This window comes from Cryptomeria japonica, chromosome 9 (genome assembly GCF_030272615.1).
Source record: "Cryptomeria japonica chromosome 9, Sugi_1.0, whole genome shotgun sequence".
In the NCBI taxonomy this organism is placed as follows: Eukaryota; Viridiplantae; Streptophyta; class Pinopsida; order Cupressales; family Cupressaceae; genus Cryptomeria; species Cryptomeria japonica.
Window position 1 is genome coordinate 743,590,644 of NC_081413.1, and position 16,168 is coordinate 743,606,811.

The 16,168-nt window shown below is 35.1% G+C and overlaps 1 protein-coding gene across 1 annotated transcript; it reads right to left on the bottom strand.

The window, feature by feature from the left end:
- Nucleotides 1-2,899: 2,899 nt before the first annotated feature.
- LOC131038028 (palmitoyl-monogalactosyldiacylglycerol delta-7 desaturase, chloroplastic) lies at nucleotides 2,900-8,585 on the bottom strand. The gene is made up of 5 exons (XM_057970294.2): nucleotides 7,741-8,585; nucleotides 4,228-4,368; nucleotides 3,856-3,996; nucleotides 3,639-3,745; nucleotides 2,900-3,536 (listed from the first exon to the last, which is right to left on the bottom strand). The coding sequence occupies exons 1-5, from the start codon at nucleotides 8,314-8,316 to the stop codon at nucleotides 3,344-3,346; spliced, it is 1,158 nt and encodes a 385-aa protein (XP_057826277.1). The 5' UTR covers nucleotides 8,317-8,585; the 3' UTR covers nucleotides 2,900-3,343.
- Nucleotides 8,586-16,168: the final 7,583 nt, after the last annotated feature.

Genomic DNA, 16,168 nt, shown 5'->3' on the forward strand with positions numbered 1-16,168 from the left:
TTCCAACACCCCCCTTGAATGCACAACTGGGAGAGAGACAAATATGTAGGAAAAAGCATGCAAAGATGTATGCATTATGAGTCCCGGCCTAAAGCTTGATGAGGTACCCATGAACAAACATGCAAGTTTCTCAGAAATAGAGCAAAGGAGAAAACCCTAAATGAGAACAAAACTCCTCTCCAAAAGAGAAACAAAAAAAAACATGAAGAAATATGAAGCATGAAGAAGCTGTAAACATTATCATAGAAAGATTGCTATGATGTTGAACAAAGAACCTCCGGAAATAGGAATGCAAGAGTGTCTATATGGTAAGTATTCCATCTCACCAACAATGCATGGGTAAATGACCGTGATGCATCTCATAGTACATAGGAATAAATATGTAAGTGATCCATCTCACAAACAATGCATGGGTAAATGACCCTGCATCTCCTAGTACATAGGAACAAGTACTGAATACAAAGAACACTCCAATGAGAAACCAAGGAAGCATTAGCAACAATAGTAGAAACCCCCTCATAATGCTGACAAGGGAGAGTAAGACAGGTACACTGAATTTGAATGATATTCTCCATGATGCTAAAAAAAATAGAGATGTGTGCCAAAAAGATGGAACTCCGATCATAGGAGGACATAATAGGGCCAGGAAGTCACTGATTACTTCGGCAAGAAGAGGTAGTTGTCTAGAAATCTATCTACTAAAATGGACTTGATATTTGGATAGATCGCTGAATCACCTTTCCGACGATATCTCGTTTGCGAAAAATGGAGTCCGGATGCACAAGATATGCCCCCAGGAGTGCAAATTGCAACTTCTGACTTCAATTGGCAAAAAAGATTGCAAAATGAAAAAATCAGAAAAATATGCCTCCATCTTTGGATCGGGCTCAGAAAGAGATTTCCAACGGTATACGGTTTGCCACAAAATGCCTCCATATGCTCAAGTTAGAGTGAAAAAACCAACCCCCTATAGAAAAGGACTTGGAAAAAAATCTACCCCTTGGTGGAGGAGCGGTGGCTCCTGGGCGAAGCTGTCCGATGGAGTAGTGCGTGGGTGACGTAGTGGTGGAGCAGCGAGGCTAAGCATCAAGGCGAGCATAGTGGTTTCGGGAACCACGACGGTTTGCGCAACTGTTGGCGGCAACAACTTGGAAGCTGCTAGCGGCTATCTTCATAGCCGCTAGCAGTTTGCCTCATAGTAGCTGTGGCTGCTAGTAGTGGCATCGCCGGTTATGGTGACCGTTGTAGAAACTTCTAGCGGCTCAGCCTCGACATGCCGTTAAACTTGTAAAACATTTTTTTAATGTTTTTTTTAATGGAATTTCGTACGGTATGACCTGTAGGCCAAAAATAAATTTTTTTCGCCTTTGAAATCCGTGCACCAAAATATATCTAATTATATATCAAAACTCATCAAATCAGCCTCCTGAAGTCAACCGTGAAGTCCTTTTGGGCCCAAAAAGCTTTGAATTTTTTAGATACCCTCTAGAACAGAGAAAAACCCTTGAACTTCGAACCCTTACAAAATGGACTCTGTATAATGGATTTTAACGAAACGAAAGGCAATCTTGACTTTCTCGAGCCTTCTGGAACTGATGGTGAGCTCCAAAATAACCCAAGATGAACAATTTGTTGTGTAAATGAAAATAATCTTCAAAAAAATGAACAAGAATTTTCAGATCTAGAGCTCTGATACCATGTTAGGTTTCGTGAAATGCAAATCCCACAAGCCCAGATAATCATCTGCAAGAATACCTGTCACACATAAAGAGAAAATTGAACAACAAAGAGAATTGAAGACAATTAACAATAATTGAATGTATTGCTTTGAAATTGCTTATTGCTTAATTACAATGAAGGATATGACATCCTTATAAAGAAATCTAACTCTAAAGATATAAATCCTAAATGGTGGAATCTACAAGATAGACTAAGAGCTAAAATAGAATGCACGAATCAGTCATGTATGCACAAAAAGCATAATAGACTAATTAATGCATGAAACTCTCAAAAACTCTCAAAATTTTAAACATAGCTTGCTTTTCCTGGTTTGCATTATGCATGGAGATCAATATTAATTAATTATTCATAATTATTTAATTAACTAACTAATAAATGCCAATAATTAATTACTAACTAAGGCATCGATTATTTAGTGAATTAATGCAATTAAGTGAATAATTAATAAATGAATTATTTATTCCAACAGAGGCCCCAAAATTAAGGCATTCAAGATCACAAAAACCTTCATTACCCATGATGTTTTTCATAATTTTATCATCATGTTTTCTCCAACATCAAGTAATCACTATTTTAGATATCTGATGACCAATTTTTATTCTTAGAGTACTAACAATGAGGCCCGAGAAAAAGACTTGTCTAAATGATGAGGGCTACATAATTGAAAATAAGAATATCTTTTTGAATCTTTTTATTTTATTATTTCCTTGCTTACTTCTAATAAATGAATTTTTAAAAACTCCCTAAAGCTCAAATATTTATGAAAACTTGATAACAATGAACATCCACCACCATCCCATGATCCATCCTTACCACTTCCTCTACTCTCTACTTTTATGGTTTAAAAGGCTACACATCCACTTTCAAAAGAATCTTTGAAAAAAAAACAGTTTTTTCGTTTGTTTCAAGTATTGGGGGTGGACCCAAGTTTCCGAGATGCAAAAGGGACAATCGAAGTTTCCTACAAGTCTCGAGTATGCTTTGGCATCCCCCCAACATCCACATCATCCCCCCAACATCCACATCAAAGGGGAATTGCTAAAAGACATTCCCTCTTTGGCGAGTCATGAGTTTTAAAAACTATGCATGCTAGTTTTAATTTCTGAACATATTATGTATTGTAAAATGGATAAAATGGAGAAGATCACTATATTTCAGATTTCATCGTGAAGCTTCTTTCATTCATGGCATAAGTGACATTAAACTGTTAAAAGAAACAAATTGAATTGGACAAATTTGAAGGCATTAGGCCCTTGACTGCTTCACTCAGTCCTTGGCTGATATCTTCTGGAGATATTTCTTCAAGCCCATATCAGGAGGCATTTTGTGGATATTACATTATCTCGTCAACCATATAACGCTCACCTCAAGAAAATGTTTGTGTGTGTCAAAATAGAGGAAACAAAAAGCTGCCTGACAGAAATATAGCCCATAGGGAATTGAAACGGACAGTACACATATTCTACTTCTCTCAGTACAAAATTTTGAGCTGGGTGTGATAACTTGGTAACTTCTAGAGTATATAACAACTTTCACAAGAATATGAAGAAGCCCTGCAATCCATTTTGTATGAAATATGAATGAATATGCCCTACACCCCAGGTTAGAACGACATTCTTGCCTTGTGTTGCTTGGAAGGCAGACGGATATCTTTTGCCAGTCCAACAGCTTCTAAGATCTGTATAACATACCATGTTATATCAAGTTGCCACCATTCAAGACCATGCTGAGCAGAAAACTCAAAGGCATGATGGTTGTTGTGCCATCCCTCACCAAAGGCTAGTGCAGCAACCCACCTTCAGAAACACAAGAAAGTATAAGGCATCAAGAAAATATCTTAATATGGAATTGTATTAGCCATGTCTACACAACAAGCAGGATCTACAAAGTAATCTAACCAATTGTTCCTGGAAAGATCCCCTGTATTCCATGACTGATAGCCCCAGACATGACAAGCTGAGTTCACAAGCCAGGTTATATGATATACCCAAACTACCCGCACAGCCTGCAAATGGACAATATTCAAAACACATTCAAAATCAAATTAGTTCTTGGAGGCACAATACAATAATCATCAACATTCAATTGACTTATGAGAACCCATTATTTACTCACCATCCCCCAAACTAGAAAAGGAAGACCTCCAAGGGCATACAGGGACAATGCCAATGCAATAGGATGAATAATGTATGTACTACGCAAAAATTTATAAAATGGCTGCTTCTCTAGATCAGAAACATTGTTTCGTTCCCCAATCTGCATTTTGAGATGACAGTTTCAAACCATGTAGGGGTTAGTGAAATACTGCTTAGAGTTTGTCACAAGCTGCATGATTTTACCACAAGAATACTATGCTGTCAGCAAAGGACTCCGGTAATTTGACAATTTTAATCTCCAGAACCCCTTTCCAATTTTCAAATGTTCGGAGCCAAAATGACAACATTCAGATTACACAAAATGATCTATAAGAAAAGAGAAAGCGTTTACTCTGTTAGTCATAGATTTTTCATCGAACATCCAGCTCATGTGACTGAACCAAAATCCTTCATTTGGGCTGTGTGGGTCCTTCACAGAATCACAGTACTGGTGATGATACCGATGCGTGCTTACCCAATCCAATGGATCACCCTAAACACAAACATATTTTGTAAAACTGTGAACTTAGTTCTGCATATCAAGAAGTTTTAGTCACTGGACACTGAACCAAAGTTGCAGTCTATAGTTCTTCAAAACACTGCAAAAGCAAATCTTAAGGCTATGTAGCGTCAGAAGTTTTTTAAAAAGGAAAGAAAGTGAGAAAAACACTACATAATACATATTGAAAAGACTTGGAGTAACTTATTTGAAGCAAGAGGAATCCATAAACAGATCAAATGAAATTGGTTTAGAAATGATTGAAGAGATAGAAAACAAGATCAGCTCAAACAAAGCAAATTCGTTCACAAACACTGGAAAGAAGCAACATTGGAGGTCACTGCAAGTGTTAAATTCTAAGATTTGCAAAGCTCGTGTGAGTTTGTCAGGAATTCAAATATGTAATGCCTCAGAACCAATTTAGTTATGCATACTATGGGTTGCTCAAGCTCTCAAAAATATTTCACTGTGCATTTTCTTCCACGAGACTTGTGATTTCCTGTAGCATCTCTCAGTTGGGCATCTTCTCAGATTTCAATCAGCGGTTACATATCTTTGCTTTAATGATAAAAAAGTCAGAGGTAAATGGCTAATCTAAATCTGTTCAGTTTTCATAATCTTAAAACTGTCATTTAATCCACTTGGAGAGAGGAGCTTATGGTAATCTAGTAGAGCCTTAGAGGTCATAAAGAAAAGTAGGCACACGAAGAAAAGAAATAAGAATGACTCAGGTCTTCCTAATTATGTATATATAGATCTTGCACTTCTTCCTTGGTACATGGGAACCCTGAGTTTGGCATCTTAAAGCTATCAAGTCTTGAAATGACTCTTTTACAGTGAAAACTGAAGGATCCAACCTATGGTTAAAGAAACAGTCTGTTCATTGCTTATCAACTTGTCCATAATCCATACGCATGAGGAGCATTCACAACTCTCAGACTCAAATGGGAATGGAGGTTGCCATTGCAGTCCTCTGTGGAATTATGATTGATGGAATTTTCCATGCAGAACAGATGACCAAGCCATAATAGTTTTTCATTATTTTGGTTAATGAAGAGGAATACCCAAAGTTTTGAAAATGCATAAGAAGTGAGCATCTTGGTTTGTGCATTCTGTTTTTGAATATATACCTTCGTAGCTTACAATGCTCAGGGTTGCTGCCATGTGTTTCTGTTGCAGATTTTATACGCTCAAAGAGGTGGTAAATATGCTTAGGCAACTTGAATTGGTGTGAATCACAACCCATTCTTTCCAAGTTGTGACTTACAGAGGCATAAGTGATTTGAATTTTGAAGTGTTTTACTAGTTTGTATAGAGCTTACACGTGGCAATGAATGGCAGCTTGTATTGCTTTTTACAACAGTATTGAGTTCTTACAGAAATCTCAGTTCTGTTGCTGACTCTGGGTTACTTTTCTTTCTTTTGATCTAAACAACAGCTTTTCCCAGAATGTGTTTTCTTATTAAGACTGAACTTTACTTCTCAAAGCTATTTTACTAAGGGAGCCTTCTAGCTATTTATCAGGAATAAAATGCAAGAATGTAACTATGGGTCCTTGCTGTCTCTAAGATACACGGTGTAAAAAATTCTACAGAAATAAAATCCACCAAAACTTAAAACAGCATATAAGAAATTGAATCCATGTGTTGAAAACTAAGATCTGAAGCTCCAAGAGCTGAAACCAGCCAGTCAGTTTACTATTCTTGCCAGACGTTGGAAAAAATAATACTTTCCCGTAGCTGCTAGAATCAAAGGCTATCCTATTTATGGTCCTATGGATCACCTGCCCCAATGAACCCATGGAATGCTGATAATGGAGAAGTTTACAACAACACAGAAACATACCCCATAATTGAAAATAAATAAATAAAATTCCTATGCCGTTTGTTGAGTATCCCTAGACCCTTTGAGTTCCTCCTATTTTTGCTTTCATGGCTATGGCATTTTGCATCTGCCTGACCCCTACTCCTATTGTTATGGCTTTTTATCTCGTCAAATCACTTTCATTTGGCCCTGAGTTCCTCCATAATAATGGGAACACTTCCCCCTTACCTGATTATAAACGGACCTACAGATCAAATCATTCAGCTTTAAGAAATAGGTGGAGAGATGAAAAACTCTGTGGACCATTTGGACCTACATATCTCACCATAAAATGATCCATGAAATATACTTCAAAAAATAACGATTTCACTTTTACTAGAGGTTATCTTCGTGCTTTCTTCTTTAGGCTCAAAGTTGCGAAGCATATAGTTTTATTTAAAAAAAGGTTTGTAGGTTTACATTATTGTTCAAAATTACTAGAAAGTCTTCTCCTAAAAATCCTCCACATCAGAAGTGTCCTGCTTCAGGATGCTTTGAAGCCCAAAAGTAGAGGACCCACAAGAAAATACTAAGAAACAACCATTTATGCAAACCTGAGATGCCAAAATAGGAGGCGTGGAACATGTAACTGCAATGGCAGACTGAGTGGCAAATTTAAGGGCATCAATAAGGCAGCTCATATCCTCAACGAACATGTGGTGAAGTTATGTTGTAATGATAATGGGAAGTGGTTGAGGTGTAATCCCAACAAGAGTGACCCAGGCTCAAATATCCTCCCTGCAGTAAGGCAGCTCACAACCACACGTTTCGACTACATGGGGGTGGGCTTTTGGTGTTACAATTATGAGGTACATTCAAGCGTGACGTGTGTTTAGTAGTTTACAGAACCTAAAAATGTGGTCCAAGCTTACCCGCACAGCCTCAACGGCACCCCATAATCTCATCCATACCAGAATAGATTGAGTAGTTTATGGATCACATACCATCAACTCCAAAAACCTACGAGCTCGATTCCACAAACGCGTGGAAGAAACAGAGAGAAAACCAAAACACCTGCAGAGGTTGGGGAAAAAGACAAGATAAAAGTGGACATGCTTCAGAAAGAAAACAATATGCACCCATTACAGCACAAGAATGGAGCTAACATTAAATTGGGGCCATGCATAAATTGGAAACATCTTAACATTATGCAAAGATAACAAACAGATTACCCAAAACCCAGAGAGAGAGAGAGAGAACCTCATGCATCCATCATAGCACAATCATACAAATAACATTGCATTGGGGTCATGCAAGAATTGGAAAAATCATAGAAATATGTAAGTATGGTGAAAAAAAGACGAAGTAGCAGTGCATAAATCAGAAGAGAAAACCACATGAATCCATCACAGCACAAGCATACATATAGCATTGCATTGGGTTCATGCAAGAATTGGAAAAATCATAGAAATATGCAAATACAGTACCTTAATTTCAATATAAATACATTGCATACCAGAGGTCTGAAACGAGGAGATAAAGGAATTCATTGACATACAATACCTGTACTGCCTGTGCACCACAGTAGGCAAAGATGTACTCCAGCCATTTGGGAAGCTTGAAGCTTCTGTGAGAGAGATTCCTATGATATGAGAGTGTGATACCCAACAGTCCAGTGATAACATAAAGCATCACAAATACTCCAAAGGCCTTCCAAGTGAAAGTAAAAGGTGCCAACAAGCACAGTGCATGCATTCCAAATACAACCACTGCTGTAGCCATGTCTGCAGAACTCCATTTTCTATCCAATAGAGATGACAGTGGCCTTGATTTTTTCACCACCACATCAGTTAACAGATTTCTTGCCTCAGAATTCTCCTCTTTAGCAGAATAGGCAAACACCAACATTCTATTTTTGTGTGGCCTCCTCCATGCATATCTATAACTAGTCTTGTCATGTAAAGGCTGTAGTTGGCAGGTTTTATGGCACTTTAGTTGCAGCTCGTTCGGAATTCTGAATGAAAATCTATTGACATTTGCACTTACGTGTCTTATTTTGAGACCCTTTGCTTCTAAAATGTTATGAAACCCACTGCCTCCTGCTCTGGAAGGTACAGAGGTTAATGCCAGTGCTGCCATCTTCAAAATTCTCTGAAGCTTTGTTTCAGAGCACAAAAAGGACTAATTTCATTTGATTTAAGCTGCTTATATAACAAGACAAAAATAAACTGAAAAAATGAAATCGTTCTGCATGTAAAGATATCGTGGGTGTACCTATATTTTATTTAATTTTGTGTGGATTGAACGGGACTCACGTTATGCAATGATTTTTGTGTGGATTTGTGTTGCTCTCTCTGATAAGATATGTTGGAGCTGATTGGGTGTACATGGATTTTCGAGTTAGGTTTTTGGGTTGATCTTGGCACTACATTTTCAAAATCAGAATCACCGATTTATCATGAAATGTGATGAAATATTCAAACTCACAAGCAGACAAACCCATTCACATTATGAGATATTTCTTCCCATAGAAAAGGACCAGACACTTATCCAACATTACACATGGAATGGAAGTTGAATTTAGGTGTGGTGACTTAGCAAGATCAATTTTTTTTTTTTTTGGGAAAATACCAACTTAGATTTAGTCTGAGGATTAATGTTTGGCAATGTTTAAGTCCACACAAATAAGCCAATATTGCATATCAAGTACAGCACCTTGAACATTATTATTATTAATATTTCAAAGAGATACACATGCACTATATTGTAGAATTTTTATGCATAGTGAAAGAGGACGAGTCCAATTGCACATCACTAACTACTCCGTGGACCACACTTGTACATCGTGCACTGTGTTAGACAACTGCTTCGTAAGGGAAAACAACACCTCAAATATCTTCTATACTAATTCAGATACAAAGTAGCGCTAGTATCAAACAGAGGTGCAATGGTAAAGTCGATAGTAATATAAAATAAAATTCTAATTTAATATTAGTCAATCGTTCTTGTTTGTTAAGTAAATTTTAATGAAATTTAATTATATTTTGAAGTACATTTTATGAAATTTATTTATCTATTTACATTGATTTTTATATTTCATTATATTTTGAAGTGATGTATTTGTGAAAATATAATAATTGACAAGTGACTATGATTTTTTCACTTTTGTGAAAATATAATAATTGACAAGTGAGTATGATTTTTTCACTTTTCTAAAATAAAAGATTCGAATGATTTATTATAAATTAATGTTATTTCTCTAATATTTTTAATACAACCCAAAAACATTAATAGAAAATTATTATTTTGAAGATTGCAACATATTTGCAAAATTATAATAATATTATAATAATTGAAAGTGAGTATATTTTTTTCAATCTTTTCATAAATAAAAAATAAAAATGACTCATTATAAATTAATGTTTTCTTCTTCTAACATTTTTAATACCAGCCCAAAATATTGATAGAATAGTGATATAGGAAGTACATACAATCTTATTTATATATATAATCACATGAAGAAGAATATAGTGATAGAATAGTGATATAGTGATATATAAAATCACATGAAGAAGAATCACACCAATTTAAAACAAATTTAATAGTATTAATATTTTTTTATCTATAGCTTTTCATTATTTAATTACATAAAAATAAATAATTATTTTTAATTTGTATTTCTTATTTTATTTAAACATAATAATTTATCTAATTTAATATGATATTAAACAATCTTTCTAAAAAGCCCACAACATTGCCTCATTAAAACATTTAATTTCTCTACTTCCTTTTGATTAGTATCTTATTTTTTCAATGATAAGCAAGTAGTTATTTTTCATACCCATGTTATATTGATCACATGAATGTTCTCAATCTTTAACAACAAATGAAATATGGTATTTTGTGCTCTCGTTCAAGGCTTTTCACCCATTGAACCAATGATCCTATAATCAAGGTTCCCTTACTTCACAATTTGTCTAAGAGGGCAAGGATCAAATGCTTTAGTTTGATTGCCCCTCCTACCATTACTTGGTATCATATCTCTGCAGCAGACTTATGAGGAATTAGTTTTAGTTAGATTCCACTAGGAATTAAATTATTAATAGTCAAATATGACATATATATAATAATAATAATAATAATAATAATAATAATAATAATAATAATAATAATAATAATAATAATAATTTATATAAACAAATATAAGTCACTTTGTTGTTGCATTTGCTGAAATGTTAATTAGTATAGGCATTTGGACAACAAAGATCATAAAGTCTTCATCTATACACTATAGTGTACAACGTCCACATAGCACAATTCAAATATAGTTGTTAATGTTTTATTCACCAAATATTTTATAATTATAGCCACATTAATGTTGCACTAAGAGAAGCCCTCATGGCACACAACAATGAACTAAAGTGTCCCAAACTTTGCATGTACTATGATAGAGTTTATAATAGACATAAAAAATACAACTCATGCATCTAATAGTAAAACTATTGGATGCTTGCACCATATAAAAGCTATAGGACTTCTACGATTTGTAAAATAATCACTAATATATACCTACTCCCTAACAAAATGACATTGAACAACCAAATATTTGATCCTCGCATAGCAAGAAGGTTATCTACCAAAAAAATTGTAATTTATCATAGTCCAACACTATATTAGTTATATAATTAATAAAAAAATTCAATAACTATAACAAAAAATACTATTTCAACTACAAATCAAGAGGCAAGTACTCACCACTATGTGGCACTTGTTTATATATATAATCACATGAAGAAGAATATAGTGATTTATTTAAAATATTGAAGAACATAGGACATCAGAGTGATTATCAAGATCACAAGCCTACTTTAGTTACATAATCTATCTTGGCTCAATTCATATTTGTTGATCAAGCACAAAGTAGTATGTTATTGCTCTATCTTCTTCTAGAGAATTAGGGTTGTGAATACCACCACTAAGGCTTATTAAGTTCATATGGCCATCAATCATATTTATATGGAGTATCTAGTTGTTCTGGAAGAGGGTTGGGGTGGTGGAGGTGGTTGGGGATGGTGGTGAGGGTGCAGCTATTGTATTGACAAAAGTAGCAATCTGGTTCAAATCTCTTCAGCAAAGCCTTCATAAGTCGATGGGCTAAGTCATCGGTTCTTGAGAACATGGTTCAAAGCTTTTCTGAACTTAAAAAAAAGGGAAATACACATGAAGTCTATGTAGCGAAAAAGGGAGATACACATTAAGTCTTGCATGAAATAAAGTACTCGCTGAAAATATTACACATGTTAGAGAACTAAAAAGCATATTATTGAAAAGTTATTTGACCACGTCATTTAGTGAGGCCTGAATTGTGGAAACTGATACATAACTTCCACTCTCTACCTCCCAAGTAAACTTACAATTCCTTGAGGAGCTATCTGCCCTCCGAAGTTGAAAATATGTTGACAGCAGGAGCTAGTGTGGCCTTCATCTTTCACATGGTTGATGGTACACAGTTTTACAACTCTGGGATGCCACAAATTTCACTAATACCCCAAATATGGAAAAACATACTGCTTAGAGTGATTGAACATCAATTGAAATTCCTAGTTATGCAGGTTGAAATTCCTGCACTGTACATGAGTTCAATAAATAACCGTTATTGGTCATTATGATTTTTTAGCTAACCCAGAAAGTAAGTCAGAATAATAAATTCCTGAAATTAAACAACATCACACCCAAATCAACATTGGTATCTAGATAACTTTCAAAATTGTAGCCTGGCTCTGGACTCACGCTCTGGACTCATCAAATAATTTACAAATGCAAAAGGAAATAAAAGCCTTGCAGTTTGCAATCTACATCACAAAAATAAAACATATCAAATGCTTGAATATAAAGTCATGGGAACATAGAAGATGATATAAAATGGTAGCAAACACACATATCCAAAAAGTCCTACCACAGAGAAAGTATATACTAATGTTATCCATAGCCCTGCATTATATACTCCATTATCACGAGATGACTAAAGTTGTTCCTCAATATCATCTCGTACATGCAACTTCTCAATAGCAGACTGCCACACAAATTCAATTTCTTTTTTTATTTGAAAGAAAATAGGTGGAGGAAAACTATGAGTCATTTCAGTGATGTCCTTGCAAAATTTATTTATTTAAATCTTTCATTTGTATTTATGCAAGTTGCATCTATTTGATTTAAATAAAGTAATTTTATTTTAATTAAAATCATTTTTCCTCCACTTGCAAAATCCTACATCTCCCACTTGCCTCCTAAACCCCTTCTAGATTCTTCTAATCACTTCCAATTTAGTCTAATCCATCTCCTAAATATTGTCACATTCCTAAGCAAAGAGAAGTCACTTCTCAAAGCCTCCAAAATATTTGAAAACCATTAAACGTTTTATGTCCTCAACAAGTTAACCCTCAAAGTCTTCCAAACCATTTAAGACTCTTACATAACCATTAATGGTTAACTCAACCTTCTTGCATGATTGGAGACTTTCTCTCTAACTCAACCCTCATCTAACCCAAGGGTCTCATCAAGTATTCATGGCTTTAACCTTGGTTATCTCTTTAACCCTTGCACAAGAGTTTACCTCTTGGGTAAAAGCTTTATCCATTGGATAATCCTAGTCTAACCTTAACCCTTACCTCCTAGGGTAACTTTCATGTTTTCGCAAGCATTTAATGTTTATTTCATCTCTTCTCAAACAACCTCTTGTTGACAATTGTCACCATTTCATTGGTGAGAATTGTGAACATGGATTGATTAACTTTCAATCCTGGCCCTTGTTAAGATTATCCAATCTTGACCATCCATTGTCCTATTTTCCCTATAAATAGAGCTTTCATTCTCTCATTTTGGGAGAGAGATATAGAAGTTTCCATGCATCAAACTTATAGTCATTTTGCTAATCAATAATCTTTAATGCATCAAACTTATAGTCTAATTACTAAGCATTTTAGCCTCTCTTTGTTAAATCATCATAATAGCATTTAGAAGCATTCTAATATCATAGAATATCCATGTTAGACTAGTGTATCATTGCTAGGATAATTAGCTAATCTTATCATCATCTTTATGCTAGCTTAATCATCATAGTTTCAATATCATACATATCCTAAGAATGCATTCATGCTTATAATCAAACATCACTTGTTCTTGGAGTTGTCATTCCTAAGTCACTTTTCTCAGTGATCTGAGAGCAAAAACATTGACTTTAGGGATCCTGTGAGATAGAGAACAATGAGACACCCCTTGGGAAGTTGAGTTATTTCAATATAGTTCCTATAACTTGCACCAAGAGTCTCATTGGTGTGTGGGCCTTTTGAATCAGACTCTTACATTTTTGTTGCCCTCATTTCCTGCACACATTTCTAGCGCCCACTGTGGGGCTCATCCCCATAAATCACATCGTTTTTATGCAGGACAAAGATTACAAGCACACTGGAATATTGTTTTGGCACGTCAAGAACTTTTGTTAGCGCATCCAGAGTAAACAATAGCACTTTTGGTACACTGTTTAGCGCATCAGAACCTTTCTTTAGTGCTTTTGAATTTAGTGTTAGTGCATAATACTTCAGATTCCTTTTCTGTGTGTCGGGATAACATTGTAGCGCATTTGGTAATCAGTGTAGCGCTTAGGCATCTTTTTGTAGTGCATATGTGACTTTTTATAGTGCTTCTATGCAGAAGCTCAGCACGTGACTCTGTTAGAAACAGGAAAAATAGAATTTGTAACAGAAGTAAAAATTAGGCTTGGATGAGCTCACCTAAGAGTTAAAAAATTTCACTAACTGTTTGCTACAGGTTACTAATCTTTGTTTAGAGGTTGAAGGAGTTTATTTAGGCACTTAATTATGTTTATGTCTAACTTTTTATAAGTTAGTTTGAAAATAGTTTATTTTCTTGTTAGTTAAAAAGAACTACAAACTCACTTCATTTTTGCTAGTTAAAAAGAACTACAAACTCACTTCCTTTTGCTGGTTAAAAAGAACTACAAACTCACTTCCTTTTTGTTGGTTAAAAAGAACTACAAACTCACTTTCAAAGTTTTGCAAAGGTTAAAAAGAATCCCACTTTTCCTTTGGTGATGCTTAAAAAGAACTCCATTATTCTTTTGGTGCATAAAACAAAACATCACTTCATTTTTGCAAAGAATAAAAAGAATCTCACTTTTATTGTTTTGTGCAAGGCAAGAAGAGTTTTTTTAATCAAGGATTGATTTCACGATTTTCCTTTTGCTGACCAAACATCACGATTTACTTTGTTGACTAGGTTTGTTTTCAAAAGTTTCAAAAATACACACTTTTTCTATGAAAGGTTAAAAATAACACCATGCTTGTTGGAGCAACATCTCCAACTAGAAGTTAGAAAAATCATTGTCTTGAAAGCTAAAAAGAACCATTGTTTTCTTTATCTTGAAAGTGGAAGGTATATGCTCTCCCCTTAATTGGGTGATTAAAAAGCCAAACCACTCTTATGATTTCTTTACTTCAAGCATTTAAATCCTTTAGAAGGCATGACCTCCCAAGTTGCCCTTAGGGCACCATTAATGGTCGATGAGAGGGGAACAGCCTAAGTGGGAAACGACTTTATCGCCAAGTATTCCAACCCACTATAATCAAAAGTGGAGGATAACGAAAGTCTTTTTCAATGGTTTTGCTCATTGATTAGCCTTCCCCTAGTATTTTTAAGATACGTAAAGCCTTTGTTCTAAAGGCTAGGAAGCCTCCCGAGGGAGTTTATCACTGAAGATCGAACATAAGCTTGATTAAAAACTTTAGCATTAGAGACTTTGAGCCGAGTCAGTTACTAGACATTTTCAATATCATAGTGCAAGGGTGGGGAAGAATCCACCCCCAAGATCACTCACCATATATCTCCCAAGATAACTACTCAATTGTGAAACAATTCACTTTTAGTTAATTTCTGGCAAAAGGCAAAAAAATGGGTGCCCCCTAGTGGGTGACAAGGTTGTTTGAGCTGACGAAGTATCGAGACTAGTGGGCTATGATATTGTTGATGACCCTTGAATAAAGAGTCTGCTTGATTTGTCTTATTTGTTATCCAAACCAGTGAAAACATTGGGGATTTGAACACATCCTCACAGAACATACACTACTTGTTTAGCATATGCAAAATTGTTATCTCTTCTATGTGTCATGTTTTCAAGTTATTTTTCAAAAAATTATCCATCAAATTCACAAGTGTTAAAATTCAAAATTGTAGAAACAAACAAATCAGGACAGTAGCACATAGGAGCAACATCCTAGCATGTAGAAAACATTCAATAGCGCATTGGAGCCAAAACTTAGCACTAACATCAATCAACTTAGGGCATAATCAGTATCATACTAGTGAAATTCCCAGTAGCGCTTTCCAACATCAGTCTAGTGCATTCAAACATCAGTATAGCACGTCAAAAGCATCTCATAGCGCTTTCAACTTAAACAATAGTGCATAATCAGGACATAATAACACAAAACCCATCCAAATCAACCATTTTTAAACAACGCGTAGGAAAGGCCGCATAGCGCATTGGGAACATTCTGTAGTGCTTCAAGAACTACCTTTAGCACATTCACTCTCTATTTTAGCGCATGATCAAAACTAGGGAAAAACATAGAGCAAATAAACAGTTTCACATACCCTTTCAGGTCTTTTAGCAAACTCAGCAGCAAAACTTTGAATTCGATCATCAGTGAGAAAATTTTCAATCAACAAAACGCTCTTAGAACAAGTTTTCAAATCATTAAACTCGCTTGAGATCAGACTTCATCCAACAAAATCAGGAAGTATCATAAAAAGTGATCAAAGTTTTGCCATCCAATGGATTCTATCAAAAATAAATACCTACTTCAATATTAAGTTGTCAAATCAAGTTTCCATATCAGGAGACTTTATCCATATCATTTGACACACTTTGTCATGGAGGCGAATCTAACTAAACCTCTACTTGATAAAGTAAAAT